The sequence below is a fragment of the Chrysemys picta genome, chromosome 1 (assembly GCF_011386835.1).
Source record: "Chrysemys picta bellii isolate R12L10 chromosome 1, ASM1138683v2, whole genome shotgun sequence".
Lineage (NCBI taxonomy): Eukaryota > Metazoa > Chordata > Testudines > Emydidae > Chrysemys > Chrysemys picta.
The window spans coordinates 245343810-245362273 of record NC_088791.1 but is presented as its reverse complement, the minus strand read 5'-3'; the positions used below and the strand labels follow the sequence as shown (position 1 = coordinate 245362273).

Here is an 18464-nt window from a genome sequence, read left to right as displayed (position 1 = left end):
AAATGTTCGTAACTCTGAGCAAAACGTGATGGTGGTTCTTTCAAAAGTTTACAACCGAACATTGACTTAATACAACTTTGAAACTTTACTACGCAGAAGAAAAAAGCTGCTTTCCCTTTATTGTTTTGGGGAGTTTTTGTTTAACACACAGTATTTGCCTCTTTTTGGGGGGAGGGAGAGAGGGTCTCTGCTGCTGCCCGATTGTGTACTTCCAGTTCCAAGCGTGGTGTATGGTTGACTGGTCAATTCGTAACTCTGAGGTTCAATAACTCTGAGATACTGTAATTAGTCCCTTCTGAGCCACCTTAACCCTGTCAGGGGTGGTGTGGGGTGAACACCTCATCTCGTACGTTCCCCCTCAAGACTGCAACGCTTGGGGGTACAGACATTTTCTACCCTGCATCTGCTGAAGCTGGGCTCACAGATCATCCCTCTCCTGCTCTAGTTCACCCACCAAGAGAAGCAGTTTGCCCTTCTGTTCCATGGTGTCCCATTATCTTTCCCTCTGAAACTATAGGTCTTGTACTGCTACTTATAAAGTCTACTCTGTGGCTATCATTTTCTCCTGTAACCCCTTCTCTGCTCTGCAGATTCCCTCAGCACCCTCTGTCTCAGCGTCTGAGTCCTTCCCATATACTGACTGGACCCAGTGTTCACCTCACCCTTCTTCAGGTTGGTCTTTGCAGATGTCTTTCTCACCTCCAGTTCTCTCTTGCCCTCTGTTATCACTGCCCTGTCAGCCTTCTCTACTACAGCCGTGCTCATGCTGTGGTCCACTAACCCTTTCTTCCAGCTCTTAATCAGGACCTTGCCCTTCCCTGGGCTACAGTTCTGTTCATTATGAGGACAATGTCTCCTCATCTACCCTGATTCCCCTCAGGAAAAACAGGCGCCTCCTCCTTCCTGCTCTCTCAACAGGTGGGATGCCTCTGGGCTTTTCTGCCTTCCTGCCTTCAGGGTAGGGCTTCTTGTCTCCATACCAGTAGAGGCACTCTATTTTTATGTGTTCCTGCTGGCCACAGGCTTAGCACTGCCTTGGCCAGGCTTCTGGACTCCTGGCACTGGAAACACTTTTCCATTTCCCTCCTCTCTGGTCCCTGCTCACTTCCTGGAGGAGCGTAAGCTAACTTTGCCAAATAACCGTGTAGGTATACCAGTGCTTCCCATTGTCTCTATTGATTCTCCAGGACCTGTGTCAGGGTTCCCTCTCCACTCTGGGATACAGATGTGGGGACCCGCATGAAAGACCCCTAAGCTTATTTCTACCAGTTTAGCTTAAAAACTTTCCCCAAGGCACAAATCCTTTACTTGTCCTTGGACGGTATTGCTGCCACCACCAAGTGATTTAGACAAAAATTCAGGAAAAGGACCACTTGGAGTCCCTATTCCCCCAAGCCTCTCCACCCCCTTTCCTGGGGAGGCTTGAGAATAATATACTAACCAATTGGTTACAATGTGAGCACAGACCAAACCCCTGGGTTTTTTGGACACTGAAAATCAATTAGGTTCTTAAAAGAATAAATTTATTTATATAAAAAAAAAAAGTAAAAGAATCACACCTGAAAAAATTACGATGGAAGGTAACTTTACAGAGTAATAAAAAGATTTAACACAGAGGATTCCCCTGTAGTCTTAGCTTCAGAGTAAAAAGCAGGAATAAAACTCCCTCTTAGCATAGGGAAAATTCACAAGCTAAAACAAAAGATAATCTAACGCATTTCCTTGCCCTTACTTACTTACAATTTTTGTAATCTTTTATATGCTCATTTCAGGTATGTTTTCAGGAGCTGTTTTTCCTGACTGGTCTCTCTCTCTCTCTGTCCAGAGAGGGAACAAACAGAGCACAAACAAAACCTTCCCCCCCAGATTTGAAAGTATCTTCTTTCCTTATTGGCCCTTTTGGTCATGTGCCAACCAGGTTATTTGAGCTTCTTAACCCCTTGCAGATAAAGATTCAGTATAGCTGCTCAGGAAGGATTTTATGTTACCTTTAGCTGTATGTTTGACAACCTGTATAAAGTAGGGCCTTGATCCTCTCTGTTGTCAACCACCTTCAGTGGAAGCCTCAACTCTGGGGTCCGGCTCAGGAGAGTATATCTGCCCTCTGCAAAGAAGGCCTCCATACATGGTGGGCTATATAGTCTCCTTTTCCTGCTACAGGCCTTCACATTCCCCTTGTGTTGGGGCGACCTTCATGCCCCCATTATCCATCAATTTGTAATGGGGCACTCTTCCTGCTCAGGCATCATCTCATGGGTGCATCTAGGAATTAGCTCTGACCAGTATTCTCTCAGATTGTACCTCAGCCCCCTCTTGCTCTCTAGGAGTCACAGTGCTTCCTCTTCATGGCCTGGCCCTCTGGCCAGGTCACTATACAGTTCTTCCTTCCGAGGTAACAAAGTCTTCCTGGACTAGCTGTCTGAGTGCCATGTCACGAGTGTGCCACTTTCCTAGTGGCTGGTAGGAAAACCTGGGCTCACCTGGTAATCTAGGTTCCAGCCCAGGGACCCTACTATCAGCAACCAAGGTCTGCACCATCTCAACCTTTGCTCCTGTTTCCCTGGAGCCTCTTCCTACTCCGCCCTCCACAAGCTTTCTTCTACACCACCCCTCTAGGTAATCCCTTCCCTCAAGGTCAAGATGCCAGGGCTTCTGCTCCACCTCTGGGTTTCCTCCTTTTCTCCTCACTAGGCCCAGAGAGTGACTGCAGACCTTCCCACTACAGCCCCCTTCTGCTCTCAATTCCTGGCTTTACACAAGCCCTCTCCTACTTCTGTCCCAATGGGCTCCATCTCCAGTTACGGCTTGTCAATCAAGCCTAAATCTCTCCCCAGGTGAAGCCTACTGGGTTAATTAGCTCCTTCTGAGCTACCTTAACCCCTTCAGGGTAGTATGGAGTGAACACCCCCATCACAGCCCTGTTTAACTATCCTGCTCTCACAACCTGAGCAGTTGGATAGGATTGTGCAAACAAGGCAAGACTTCTGACTGAGGATTTAATTAGGAGCAAAATATTTCACCTGTGGAGTTTTATATAACACCCCTGGATAGTCACTGTTGAGAGAAGAGATTATCAATGAATCTCAGAAAAGAGAGGCCCTGACACCAGAGTTGAAAAGTGGATCTCTCTTTTCCTATCGTATTTTAGGGTTTTATACTGCCATCCATAAGCAGCATATCTGAGGTGTCTTCCTCCAAAAGTCTGTTAGCAGAGGTGAAGTCCCTGATGGACTTCTCAGTTCTCTGGCTCTCCTTCAGTTTATAAGAATATAACTTGGGGTAGGTTTTTTTTAATTTTTGTTGTTGGATGGGTTAGAGGGAGTGACTGATGATGTGTGTACCCTCTGTTTATGATAGAAAAGCATTATCAAATAGTAAAGCTTTGCAGCATTTCCTAAAGGTGACCAGACTCTGGATTCATTTAATCTGCTCTGGAAGTTTGTTGCATGTCTGGTTCCCCTTGACTAAGAATGGTTTGTATCCACTTCTTATGCGCTTCATATTGGGCTCTGTGAGCTGCATTGTCCTGTAGGAGTGCAGCTCTCTTAGTGGTTCATAGCTCAGTCTCTCATGTAACTGGGGCTTGATCCATTAATTGCTTTGAAGATTAGGCTGGGCTGGTTTGTTTACCTGCCGCATCCGCAGGTTCAGCCAATCACGGCTCCCACTGGACGAGGTTCACGGCTCCAGGCCAATGGGGGCGGCGGGAAGCAGTGGCCAGCACATCCCTCAACCTGCGCCACTTCCTGTAGCCCCCATTGGCCTGGGACAGCGAACCCCGGCAAGTGGGAGCCGCGATCGTCCGAACCTGTGGACGCGGCAGGTTAACAAATCAGCCCGGCCCGCCAGGGGGCTTACCCTGGCGAGCCGCATGCCAAACGTTCCCAATCCCTGGACTAGAGCATGGATCTGATGTGCTGACCACAGCCTAAAAAAACATTGACGAACCTGGCAGTCACATGTACTATCTAGAGCCTTTGCATTGTTTTTACAGTCAGCTTCAGATACAGTGAATTATAGTAATCTAGATATTGATCTCTGTGGCCAAGACCTGGTCCAGAGGGAGTGAAATTTCCTAGTGAGCTGGGGATAAAAGATGATGGTTTTTAGTAACTAATGTTACATAGTCATACAAGCTTAGTGATGAATCAAACAGGACGTGTTCTGTTGAACCATGTTGATGAGTGGGGGCTGTATGACTTCATGGGACTGGGAGTTGGGGGAAAATGTTCCAGCTAGTTCTTCACAGTATGTCCCCCAACCAACCACCATCACTTTGGGCTTGCATGGATTGAGTTTAAACCAGCTGCTCTCCATTCAGCAGCTGATATTTTATAGGCATTGTGATATCTTAGGAGTGGCAGTGATTGTGTCAGCAACAAAGAATACGATTATGTTCATTTTCTGTCTGTATATTGTTCTATATCTGAGATATTTCTGATTGTGGAAAACTTAGGGCTTTTTTTAAAGATAAGATAAAAAAATTGTTAATTACACTTCTCTCAATTTAACTATTTTTTTGTTTGTTTACATTGTGAATTTAACAGCATTTTGTGTATAGACATTTTCACAATTTCCCTGATATAGTCAGTCAGTTTTCTCTTTTATTACATGGGTTTTTAACACACACAAAGAGGAGAGAAAAATACTTTTTGAATGGGGTTGTAAAGCTACAAGCATTATCAGGGAAACTTGAGGACAGACCTGGTGCCTAGAACTACTTTTACTTATGTTTTTTAAACTGACTAGAATTTCAAATTAAAGATATTCCTCTAAGCTCATGTAACTCAAACTTCCCGACAATAAGCCCAGATAAGAGAGCTCATCTTGTGCGGGAATCTGCCATTAAACCATGTTGGGTGATTCTGGCAATTTACACTGTTAATGTAGTTTCAACAGAAGTACCTGCTTGCTGCTTTATATACAGGAATTCTGGCATACAATGTCTTCTGACTTGCTATATACAGGTAAATGTAGAAGGAATGAAATTGCATAACATTTTGGGTTATTACAGGGAAATGTAGATATATTGAGGTACTGTACATAAAATGAGATTTCACGACTACTCATTCTAGTCCAAATATTTTAAATATCTAAAATATGGATCTGACCTTGTCATGTGAAATGTGTGATACTAGTCAGTTTCTAGCCCTCTCTCATTTTGATGGTTCACATACTTGTCAGATGTCATCTCTGAATGCAGTTATTTATTCAGCTGAAAAGTGTGAAGTCTTAAAAACTGTCTTTTGGATTAGCCAATTGTCAGTCAGAGTAGAACAAAGAAAAGCAGTGGCAGCATGAGACTTTCTGAGCTCTTGGGCAGCAGATCGAGTTGTACTGTAGTTCCTTGGGGAAAAAATGGATTGATGAACTGTGAACTTGTCAGCTATAGAAAGTAGAAATTCTGCTCTTCCCAGGTGATGATGTTTACTATACCCATTCTACAGTTGCTCATCATCTTAGTATCCAGCATAGTAATGAAGCACAGAATGCTTCTTTATCAACCCTCCACCAGAGCTTCTTAATCCTAGGGTGAGTTTTGGTGCCACAGGAAGCTTGCATTTCAATAACCTTCCAAGCTATCATTAAGATTATATATACATTTATCCACTTTAAATTCTGCTTTAAACATAGCTGGATTTGATTTTTGTTTGTAGGTACTTTCGCTTTCCACAAATTGGAGCATAGTGGGAAGCTTCCCGTCACTTCATTTACTGGCAGGCTCTGATTTAGTGGGTGTACTGTATGTAAAGAAATTTCCCCAAATCTGAAAGGCCATGTTGTTCTCCACTGGACTGGACATGGATGGTGTCAAAGCCAGGAATCTATAGATGCACAATAAGGTAGAGAGATGGCGAGGTGTGTGTTTAAATGAACAAATGGAATAGATTATCCAGTGGGACTAAGAGTAGCGTCAGGGGCTGTGCTGACCACTGAATCCCTCGGCCAGTTTGTGTGGTTTTGCAATATTTTTTTTTCTCTCCCCTGCTATATGAAAAGCTCATACAAACACAAGCTGAAACTAACTAAGGCTCCATGTGGATGACCCCACCATTGAAGCCAATGGGCTCCATAAGAGCCCACCACAGCCACCTGCATGGAATCTGCTTGCAAGATTGGGACCCACCTTACTATACAAGGGTAATAGTTAATCTGGCTCTATACAAAGTGCTGTCAAACAACCGTAGAGAAAGTATTTTTTCTCTGCTCTCTTTCAATTCTAGTCGTCTTAGGAGTTATTTCTGACCATCATAGATGATGAACATTTCAGTCAGAAGTATGATTTTTTTTTTTTAAGGATTTTGCATAAACTGAAAAACTGATGACCATTGAGGTTATCCAAAGGTGGCGTGTGGGCCTCATGAGACCTCTGTATAATTGAGCTTTAACTTGCGCGTGTGTGTGTTTATGTACATTCTGCGAGTGTATCTAACGTGTTTGTATTGATTCACTGTTACAAATTGCCACTTTTTAAACAGCTTCATAACTGTGGCAGGATCTAGCAACGACTCAGACATACAAGAGGAGATTCCCTTCATCTTTTACTTATCAAGAAAGTTGGCATCCTTTTCAGTATGATTTCCCTTCAAAACCTTCTTTTTGGCTTCACTGTGCATATAAATACTACAGGGAGTGGGCTGGTCCAGTGGTGTAGCAGCTGTTTACTGTGGTAATAGGAGAGAATGTAAATCATGGAATAGATTTAGGATTCTCCTAAGCCAGTATAAGCTGGTTTATTGTAGCCTCTAGGGATACATCAACATTGCAGCTGGGAGCGAGCCTTCCCGCTCTGTTAGACAGACCCACGCTAGCGAGGCTCGATCTAGCGTGCTAAAAATAGCAGTATGGACACTGCAACTTGGGCTGGAGCCCATCTGACCCCCTAAGCTTGAAAGCACAAGCCACAATGTCTACACTGCTATTTTTGGCATGCTAGCTCAAGCTCTGCTAGCACAAGTGTGTTCACCTCGGCTGGGAGGCATGGTTCTAGCTGCGGTGTAGGCAGACATACCCAAAGATCAGAGCCACTCAGAAACATCTTTGTTAGCCTACACAATGTAGAGCACAAACGTGGATTTTGGAGGAGTCTTACACAGCATTGCCATCCTAGTCAGAAGTGAGGAGCCACTGTGTGAAGATGGTGAATGTTAAACATGAGAGATTAAAGAGATTCTGTCATGATTTAATCGTAGAGTAAGGTAATATCTTTTATTGGACCAGCTTCTGTTGGCGAGAGAGACAAGCTTTCAAGCTACACACAGACCTCTTCCTCAAGATATTTTATAAAGTTAACTTTATACAGAACAGATTATTAAAGAGAAATAATTTAAAATCGGTATCTTTCTTTTCATCGTGTTATGCTATTTGTTTACTTTGGGAATTTCACTCGGCTTGGACAATAAAATTAGGCTGGTCATTACCACTTATGCTTGTAGGTACTTTCAACTTTCGGTTCTCCAATGCTAGCATAATGTTCACAACAGTGCAGGGAATGTTTTTAAATTTTAAAAACAAAAACTGTTCTCACTCTGAATTATTTTTAATTTAATGAAATAAAATCAATTATTTGGTTCTGTAATGCACTTCAGAAATTACAAACCCTGAAGTTTGATCCTAAACTGAATTGTCCCCCTCTAAAAGGGCTGCAGAGTGTACTTCCTGAAATAACGTTTTAGGGGGAAATGTTAAATAGGTTAATTAAAGATTTTAGACTTGGCAGATACTATTTGTGGAAATTATTCCTGGTTATTTAGGGTTTCTTTTTCTTTTTCCTTATTGATAGCTGTGGGTAATAGGTATGAGAATACCTTGCAAGAAATTGCAGATTCCCATGTACACTGAAAGTGTACAGTAACTCCTCACTTAACGTTGTAGTTATGTTCCTGAAAAATGCGACTTTAAGCCAAACGATGTTAAGCGAATCTATGGAGATGAGGTAAGAGGGGGAGCAGGGAGAAGGGGGACACCCTGACATTAGCCCTCCTCTTCCCCCTTATACAGCAAGCAGAAGGCTCCCGGGAGCAGTTCCAAGGCCGAGGGCAGGAGCAGCACATGGCAGTAGGGGGAGGGACAGCTGAACTGCCCGTTAATTGATAGCCTGCTGGGAGGCAGCTGCACAAGATCTTAGGGGAGCTGATAGGGGGGCTGCTGATCCACCCTGGTTCCAAGCCCCCACCAGCTAGCTCCAACGGGCTGCTCTTTCTGCAAGCAATGGACAAAGCAGGCGGCTGCCAAACAACGTTATAAAAGAGCATTGCGCAACTTTAAACGAGCATGTTTTCTCTAATTGATCAGCAACGAAACAACATTAACCGGGACAACTTTAAGTGAGGAGTTACTATACTACCTTCAAGAAACATCACTTGGATCAATAAAACCATCTAATAAAAAAACCCTGTTTCTATGAGAAGGCCACTGTAGTGTGGGTTAAGTAAAGAGACTATTAGTAACAATGTACATTACAGTTACAGAACATTAAGTACCTAATTCAACTGTTTGAAATACTATTCAGTGCAACCTCATTTCATGGTTTGTAGCATTCTGCTTGAGCGCCATAAAAATGGATATCATACAGTCGGAATGCCGTATTGCCTTCTGTGATGTTGAGAAGTACATACAGTAAATTCTTGAACATTCTGTGTATTAACTTGTTTTACTGCTGCTGAGGTTTGCTTAGTGGTTAGGCATCAGGAGCCAATACTGCTTCCACTGAAGTCAGTAGTAAAACTCCAGTTGACTTTGGGTCTGATTCTGCTCCCACTGAACTCAAAGGGAGCTTTGCCATTGACCTGAATGGAAGCACAATGGGATGGGGTCAGGCCCTCGGTTTGGGAAACCTACGCTCCCTGGAATTGCTAGTTAAATTCTTAGCAGGTTGAGTCAGTTTTCAGACATACAAGACAGATAAACTGAGTACTATGCATTTTGTTGTGCTTCAAATGAGACCTTGAAAACAGAGTTCCTGTCCATTTTGTGCAGGCGCTAAATATTCCATGGCACTTTTTTTTTTTTTTTTTGAGTTGTCACATGCCAAAATGTCCTCTCCTATCATCGATATGCAAAGTTTTATGCCCTGAGCAAATCTGTAAGGTCACTACGTTCTCTTCATTTAAATCCCTCCATCAGACCCACTTCTGTTGTAATATCCACAACGTATCAGTGATGACTAGGTTGTTCAGCAGATGATAGCTAATTTTATTTTTATTTATAACCATGGGTAGAAGATAGGTTAGCTGTTGCTCAGTATGAACTCTGTGTAGCCACATAATCTTACGTTCATTGCCCTTGTCCTTCCTTCCTTCCTGTGGTTTATAAGACTTCTTCGTTTCATCTTATTTCATATTAGATTGTACGTTTTCAGGGCAGGAACTGTCTCTTCCTATGTATTTGTTCAGCACCCCACATAATGGGCCATCAATTCTGATTGGGGCCTTTGAGCTCTACCATAATTTAAATAATAAGAATAGCTAGCTGCTGTCTTCCACTCCACAGGTAGCTACATTTCAGTGGTGGTAGAGGTAGTATATAGTTTGGGAAGCATTGTAAGAGAGGCACTATATAAATTATTATTATTATTATTATTACACAAATATTTCTTAACACCATTGTAAATAGTGTATACACGTACGAGATGGTTTCAGTCACCTGCACACCAAAGGGGTTCTGGTCATGGAATATACTTTATGTGGAGGAAGTATTACGTCAGTTGCACATGGATGTGAATATTTAGATCCTCTGAGGTCAAACGTTTATATATTGTGAACGCTGACTTTTTTGGCAATGTTTACCTTCCATTAGTGCTCTGATATTGACAGCACATCTTGGCTGCAGTAATTTCACTGCATCAATAGCTAGAAAGAGACGTGGTTCCAGGAAAATTTATCTCCCTAAATGACAGAACTGATGGAAATGTTGAACTGATGAAGTTTCAGGAACCTTCTTCTGACACTTAGTGATGGACAGCAGAGGAAGATACGAGATCTTTCTTTCACACGCATAGCTATCCTACAAATATCCAACCTATCTATGGGAGGGTGACATTATTTCTGGAATGACTCACTTCATGGATCAGTACTGCCTGTAAGGATGTTAATACGTGATGCTGCTGTTTACGGGTATTGCAGTGAATTGATTGATATGTCTGTGTACCATTGCCATCTACTGAACGGCATTCAAACTGTTCCACTGTGTCAGTTCCTTTACTGCTAATAGCTAATGGCGATTCAGTCGGTAGAGGGGTGTGCTTTTAGAGTCCGGTGCTCCAAGGTCTGTCCATGGTGCTGGTGTGATGTTCCAAATGGCCACAGCAGGCACCATAGTGATAACCGTGAAGTCCTAAGTTGTGAGCTGTTTGGGACAGAGACTCTGTCTTAATGTGTGTGTGGAGAAGACATATCATGTTGCGGGTACTATCACAGCATGAATAATAATAGCCTGGGTGGCCAAGGATTTGTTAGTGTCGTATGAAAAAGAATTTACAGTAATTTTTTTCCTGCATATTGTAGGAATCTTTCTACCAATTTTCTCATTTCCTGACCTGGAAATCCATAGCTGTGTCCTCTGAGTATAAAATGTTAACTTTTTAAGTAAAGTTGTTCTATATTTTTTCTTCCCTCTCTCTCACATTGTGAAGAATTTGACACTTGTACAATAAATGAACATTAACCCATAGTAACCACACATTAAATTAATTCATGGTTTATCTTCTTAATAAGTTGGCATGGAGCACTATTAAGAAAGCACTATGTGGTTTGTTATGTCTACTTACTACACAGTGGGCTTCATAACAAATATGCTGCTGGATTGGAGTGACGTGGGTTTTTTTCTGTCCTTTTGCCTTTGCTCGTTCAAAAGTTGGCTAGTTCGCAAAGTTAAAATGTGTTTTAGGAATGTCTCTTATGTCATGTCCTTGTCTCTGCAAGTCACCAGGACTTTCTGAAAAAGGCATAAAAAGAGTGCAGTTATCTAGCTAGTAATGATATGAGCTCAGATAAAGAGGAACAGCAGGCACCTGTCCAGCATTGTTTACAGTAGCAGTTCGCCAATGTTCCCACTTCATGTAGAAAAATCTACGTATTCCTTCAACTACTACCTCTCAACTGATGCACTCCCTGCTATGCAGAGTGTCATTTACAGGTGGGAAAGGGAGTGTATAGATAGGAGAAATGGAGGCAAGTGGAGATGAGAGCAAATATGTAGGCAAAAGTAGAGTTGTACAGAGCTTGCACTTAATGCAGAAGGAGAGGGGAAACTACTGGACAGTTTTGAATGTGGAGTGACTTAGTCTAAGCAGCAGGAGACAAAAATTATCTTGATAGCATTGTTTCAGATAGACTGGCTGTGGTGGTCTCTTTAAGCTAATGCCTGAGAGAGTCAATTATGGTGGTAATAGTTCACATGGCTAGTAATAGACAAGGTATACAAACAGACCAGAAAAGATAATCATAATGCATTCAAATGGCAATGGAAAAAGATAACTGTAAAAGAACTACACCTGTAAGTTTTAATAAGCCTCCAATCTATTCTCTTTGAACTATAACATTTATTTCAACTACATAGCAGTAATAATTGCTCTTGACAGTATAATTCATCATCCAAGCACTTCACAGTCCAAGGTGGAAAATAGTTAAATCCTAATTCTCATAGATGAGTGGGTTTTAAAATGTTCTGATTACGGGCCTTGTTGAGTTTTTATTCAGTGAAGCATTTACGTAGGCCTTTGGTACTACCATTGGTCAGGAATGGTTTAGCATGGGTTGCATATAGTCTAAAGATACATTTATAGAACCCAGTGATACAGAAATTAATGGGACACATCTGTTTAATGATACTTACAGGCATCTTTCCCAGGAAACCTGCAGCTGGTCCTTGTTCTGCGCCCAACAGGATTTATCCACCGAACTCTCTCAGACCTCGCTTTCAAATTCAACAGAGATGAATTTAAAATGAAGGTACCTGTAAGTATTCCTTTGCCTCAGCTATATTAGCAGTGATCTGTTAAGGTACTTAATCTGGACAATGTGCACATTAGCAAATTGAAAAGAAATGCTTACATGTTACTTTAACAATTTGTCTGTGCTGTTCCATGTTGGTATTTTGTTCCCAGGGAGTCTTTTTAGACAAATAAGAGTATTTTAATATGTGAGTAAACATAAAATGAGTAATCTAATATCAAGCACTTAGCTAACCCTAGAGTTAATATTAACATTTATAAATGTACAGCTTTGTTATATAAAATATAGTGTATGTACTTGTAAAAGGCTATTTTGTTCATGTATATCTATTGTGTAGTGGCAGATCTTGTATGTTTACATCATTGAGCAGGAGGAGGACGATTTCATTCCCAGCTGTTTTCAAACTCGTATTACTGAATATCATTTGTTGGCTAACACTCCTGTTCCTCCTGACTAAAACAACTTACATGTAATGTCATTTTTAATGATACACAACTACAGGGTCTGATTTTTCAACCCAACCTCCATTGTTTTCTTGCCCATGATTATTTGTGGGAACAATTAATGTTACTTAACTGTCCAAGTACCTGAATGCAATCATAAAGTAGATACCAAAGCTGTCTAAGCTACATCAGTTTATAGCCATTGAAAATAGTGGGTGAAAATTTGCACTCACAATAATATTTTCCTGAAAAGTGGAGCCTGGATTTTTTACATCTGGCCCATAATATAGTATCACTGGACAATTTGTCATATGACTGTGATGACTTTCTTAAACATCTCTTTTGTATAGGTGAGGACTCTTTTTACCCCAACTAGGGGGACATCTTCCTCAAAGTCAAAAACTGGATTATAATTGAAAACTAAAGCGAACATTCAAAACTCCAGTTGCATGCTGTAATTTCTCTCTCTCCCTTTCCACTCAAGTTAAGCCACATGCCTATGATGTCCTTGGTATGACATGAATTAACCGAATACCATAGCTTTCAGAAAATAGCCATATGTAGTGTGCCAAAAGCAAAGATTGTATGTTGTACAGTACACATGCCTTACTTAACACATGCTGTTCAGCCTGAATAAAATGCTGGTGGTTATGTCTGCAGTCATTACATTTGTAACATCTTCCAGCATAAACTACTATTGAGTTGGTGTGCTGTTGTATATATGAAGGGAACAAATCCATCCTATGCTTCTTCCTTTGATTTCAATCTCCTGAGTAAAGACTGCAGGATTTGCCCCCAAATTCCTAATATGAGTCTTGTCATTTGTATGGTCATATTAATTCTACTTCTTTATGGTTGCAGATCATAATGCTGGGCTCAGTAACAGAATTGCATGGTTATGTTGACAAAACACAGCTAACAGAAGACCTTGGTGGCACTCTGGATTATTGCCATAACAGATGGCTCTCGCACCGCACTGTAAGCCTTAGTTGTTTTTATTTTTCGCAGTTTAATGGGCCCTTCTGTGTTATACTGTCATTTATAAAATACATTCTAATTAATGCAAGCTGACATCAACCGAGTGAGGAGATGATCTCAGTGGAACTTAATCATCTTCGAGAAATAACATAAGTAATAACTTTGGGAGTGGTTTTCTTAGGGTTTTGGAGCAAAGGAATATTGTTGTTTGGGGGCTGGGTGGGTATTGTTACAAGAGAGGGGGAAAAGCTCAAGTTAAAAAATGACTCCAGGTTATAAAAATGTGTGGCAAATACATCTGATGTAAGCAGTTAAGAAGCTAATGGGTGAAGGTGTTTTATTTACAACTCTTGCTAGCAAAATATTCTTGAAAACAAACTTTTTCAAGCCAACCTTTTTAGTTGTAGTCTAAAGTTTGCATTTTACTGTGGTTGGGGGCAGTGTTTTCCCCAGGAATTGAAATTGGGGGGGGGGTCGAATTTACAGGGGATGGGGGTTGTCAGGGCCGATGGGGGGTGAGACTGTGAGGGTGAAGGTGGGCTATATGGCACCATAGTAAAAACTGAAAACTGTTTCATGACTATTTTATTAGATTTAACTCATGGTTTGAAATCATCACACAAATTAAAGTTGGCTACTCAAGCATTCTATGAAGTATGACATCTACATCCTTCTTGGTTTCTTGTTATAATTTTGCACAACTCTGTTAATTAACCTCTTGAACACAACGCATTCATCTTTGGTGGCTTCTCGTGTGTCCAGTACTTCCATTCCTTCAATTGGTATGCTCATTAGTTCAGTCCACATGATCAGGCAGAAGGTGACTTCTTTCAGAACACACAATTCTATTCAATGATGAAAAAGAACATTCAACTGTAACTGCTGTGACTGAGAGTAGCAAGAGATGAATTCCTACTTCTTTCATCCCAGGAAACATAGCATAAAGATTGAGTCGAGCCACTAGTGATGATAAAAAAGAAGTTGAAGTCAAATCTTCCTTCATTCGTCGTATGATATTCCACTCTGTTTTCAATTTCTCTATTCTGTCCTGAGCACATGGCAGCCCCATTGCTGGTAGTGCCTCACTTCACTCAACTGTCAGTGTTTTATAGGACAGGGATCTGTAAAAGCTACGTAGAGGTTGAGTAGAATCTAGAAGTCGCTGTTATAGATTTTTAAGAATCAAGTCTGTGTACTTTTTCAGTTGTCTTAAACACTTCTTGTCCTCTTCAGTTAAGGATTCAATATAAATGCCTTCATTAGTCAACTTCTGGACTGAAGTCTTTGCTTCTTCTAGTACTTTTTCAATGGATAGCTCTCTGATCCAAATGTAGCTTTGTTAGGTAAAAAAGCAAGTCCTCACTCACCTCTCCAGCACCCGAGTTCGGATCAACGAATTGGTGTCTGGTCTCTGACAGATTGTGAGCCCATACCAAGTCCTCACTCACCTCTCCAGCACCCGAGTTCGTGCGGAGTTGGTATGGGCTCACAATCTGTCAGAGACCAGACACCAATTCGTTGATCAACGGGCTCACACTATCCTTAGCTTGAAAGGCTTCAGAGTAAGTGTGGCAAGTTTATTAGGGGTGAGCATCAATATTTATACACAGAAGTAAACAAAGTGATTAACAGATCATAATGGTCATGCATAATCAATCAAGATTCTACAGGATAAAACAGGTTAAAATGTAAATTAAGGAAGAGAAAAGGGGAGATGGCTACTTAAGGGGAGGGGGGTGTCATGAGTAGTTCGCAGGTCAGAGCTTTGATTAAATGTTCAGACAGAGACATCAAGTCTGGGTTAAGTTTAAGCTCATCAAAAGTTCAGACTCAACATTCCTCCATTTGTAGCTTTGGGATAACTATTTACCAAAAGCTACACCCCATTTTAAGGAGCCAAGGGCCGCTTGGCAATTTCAGCCTGGGCCAACTCGAAGAGAGTAAGGCCCTTGGCTGAAGTAGGAAAAGAATAAACTGACCTACATGAGTCTATGAGGGAGGGGACACACTGAATACAGCAACACAGTATTATAAGGATTACTATGGCCCCAACAATACCCACCAAGAGTTTTTTAACCCACCCAAATCCAGGCAGCCAATTCCATAAGGCTCCCCACCAATCATAAGGTGGCTGGCCAGAGGAGTAGTTCTTAGCCATTTCCCTTAGATATTTGGTACGTTGAAAAGTGTCAGAGTAGGTGTCATTTACAAAAACACAGCATTCTTCATTTATGAGGGCGCAAGTTCCTCCCTGGGCTGCTAACATTATGTCTAAAGCCATTCGGTTTTGCAAAGCTAACTGGCGCAGCTGGGACATTTCCCCGGCCTGATTCTCAAATAGGGTCGCAGTTTCATTGGTTAAAGATTCTAGTAGTCCCTGTAGAGGGATGACACCACCCCTCAAGCTAATGAGACCAGCCCACCGCTGCCACGACAAACCATCACGGATATTAATATCTCTGAAGGTTTCACGGATGTTACGAACGTGGGGAAAATGAGGGGGAGTGAGGGAGATGCGAGAAGGCTGTGTTAGCCATGCCAAATAACATGACCCTGCCCAATCAGGGGAGAGAAAGTAATAAGCTTTGGGCCCGCACACCCAGTATGTTCCATACAATGCGTTTCGGGTATTCCATTTCTCAAAGTAGGAGGTAACCCACCACCCGTTAGACCACTGTTCCCCTGGTAACGCAGAGATGTCGTTGTGCGAACTGCAGAGGCACAATTTGGTAGTGGTGTTTTCAAAGGGCAGTGTAGTACTGCTTGAGCAGTTGTAGAAGGCAATTGTATGTCCCTTAGCAATTAGTTGGACACCCTCGTGATCTGAGCAGGGCTTCTTAAAAGCTGGCTCTGAAGGCCTGCCCACCCATGAAAAAGTTGGATCGGGGTGAGGGATCCACATATGGGATAAGTGGGATGCGCAAGGCTTGAAGCCAAGATTTTTACTAAAGGCGGTGCCATGAAAATACATGTTGCATTTACTTGTTCCCACAAAAGTTGACCCCTTTTCTTTAACAAAACACAGTGATCCTGAAGAAGTGAGGTTCTTACCCACGAAAGCTTATGCTCCCAGTACTTCTGTTAGTCTCAAAGGTGCCACAGGACCCTCTGTTCCTGTCTGATTGGTTACCCTGAGATATCTGTTAATTGGCACTCCTGTTTTGTCCCATGTAAGATTGTGTTGGACTGGATCTTTTACTCTAGCTGGTGGCATCCAAGTCATATTAGCAGTGGTCAGGGGAATGGGTGTGAAGGGGAGTCCCTATTCTGCATTTACTAGAAATTGAGTACATACCCAGCAATTACTTCTATTTCCTAAAATACGAGTTTTAACCTCGTGGGAATATCTAATAAAAGCATTATCTTCATAAGCAGAAAATAAACTAAAAAGGCATAATAAAAGGTCCTCTCATTTTTGCCAAGTCAATTTAAGTCTGATGTCTGAAAGAGGTAAGCTGGTCCACTGGTCGGAGGCAGTGTCCTCAGTGGTGGCAAGAGCTGCTGGTCCGTCACTGTGGTCCACTACGGCTGGCTTGACGTGGGAGTGGTGGATCCAGGATTTGCGTCCTTCCAGGAACACTGCAGTCTGGGTTGTTAAAAGAACCTGGTGGGGTCCAGTAAACCTCGGCTGGAGGGTGTCGCCACGAACGAACTTTTTGGCCCAGACGAAGTCCCCTGGTTGGAACGGGTGGATCTGTTCTTCCAGCGGCACGGTCTGGGAAAACTGCGAGGCTTTCCAAAGGGTACGGAGGCGAGCCTGTAGGGAGAGAAACTGGCACGCGGAAAGGGTACGGAGGCGAGCCTGTAGGGAGAGAAACTGGCACGCGGTCATATGATCCCCTCCCAATAGTGAAACATCAGCACGTGGTAGCGCCCCGCCTTTGAAAGGGGGGTGTCCATAGAGCAGTTCAAAGGGGGATAATCCCAATACACGGGTTGGGCGAGTACGAAGGTGAAACAGGACCACGGGAAGTACCTGAGGCCACTTTAACCCTGTTTCTTGACAGTATTTAGCCAATGTAAACTTAAGCTCCCTATTCATACGCTCAACTTTCCCGCTAGACTGAGGGTGGTAGGGTGTATGAAAGGAGTGTGAAATGCCCAGTCCTTGTTCTAAACGGCAAAGGACATGACCAGTAAAGTGAGGTCCGCGATCTGAGTCAAGCACGAGAGGGATGCCAAAACGGGGTACAATGTCTCTAAGGAGAATCTTCGCCACTGTGGCAGCAGTACAATTAGCAGTAGGAAAAGCTTCGACCCAGGAAGTCAGAGGGCAAACCAAAACAAGGAGGTGCTTTTTCCCAAAAGCCTTTGACATATCTGCAAAGTCAATTTGAAGATGTTGAAATGGAGCAGCAGGTGGAGGTCTTCCACCCTTAATTTTGTTAAGAGGCGGAGCAGGTCCATTACGCTGACATGTGCTGCATGCTTTCACTATTGACAGGCAGTAGGGTTGAATGCCTGGAGCATACCAAAAGCGAGTGATGGTGTCCACAAGGGCGTGCGTGCCGTAGTGACCCCCCTTATCATGGTGCCAGCGAACTGCCACGGGGTATGTGGAGCGAGGGAGGCAGGCTCGGCCATCCGGCATAAGCCAGGTCCCTTTGACCAGAATGGCTCCGAGGCTCTCCCACGACTGTAGTTCAGCAGCGGGTAAAGGAGGAGGCTGCAATAGCCAACGTGGGCATGGCTAAGGGTAAGACGGCAGCCGTCTTGGCGGAGGCGTCAGCCAAGGCATTCCCACGGGTGACGGGGCTATCATCTTTAGTATGGGCCCGGCAGTGAACTACAGCCAGGACCGAGGGTTCTTGGAGGGCGTCCAAAAGCTTGTGGATGAGGGGGAGGTGCTGAATGGGTTTACCGGCAGCTGTCTGGAAACCTCGAAACTTCCAGAGGTGGATGTGACAATGCACAACTCCAAAAGCATACTTGCTATCAGTAAAAATGGTAACGGTCTTACCAGCGGCCAACTGGCAAGCTCGGGCCAGGGCATAGAGTTCGTCGGCTTGGGCTCCCCAGTTGCCTGGCAGTGAGGCGGCCTCTTGAATGTCCCATTCAGAGGTGACTGCATAACCGGTGAAACGCTTGC

At 42.9% G+C, this 18464-nt stretch overlaps 1 protein-coding gene across 29 annotated transcripts in view; it reads left to right on the top strand.

Annotated features, from left to right (window-relative positions):
* Window positions 1–18464, top strand: part of MCF2L (MCF.2 cell line derived transforming sequence like) — a 278619-nt gene that overhangs the window by 215803 nt on the left and 44352 nt on the right. For 27 of the 29 annotated variants that reach the window (XM_042861425.2, XM_065581010.1, XM_065581005.1 and 24 more), the window contains 2 exons: window positions 11838–11957; window positions 13259–13375. In XM_042861425.2, coding sequence (XP_042717359.2) covers window positions 11838–11957; window positions 13259–13375 — 237 coding nt within the window. The remainder of the gene's footprint in view (window positions 1–11837; window positions 11958–13258; window positions 13376–18464) is intronic. The other 2 variants (XM_042861416.2, XM_065581004.1) reach the window with 1 other exon arrangement.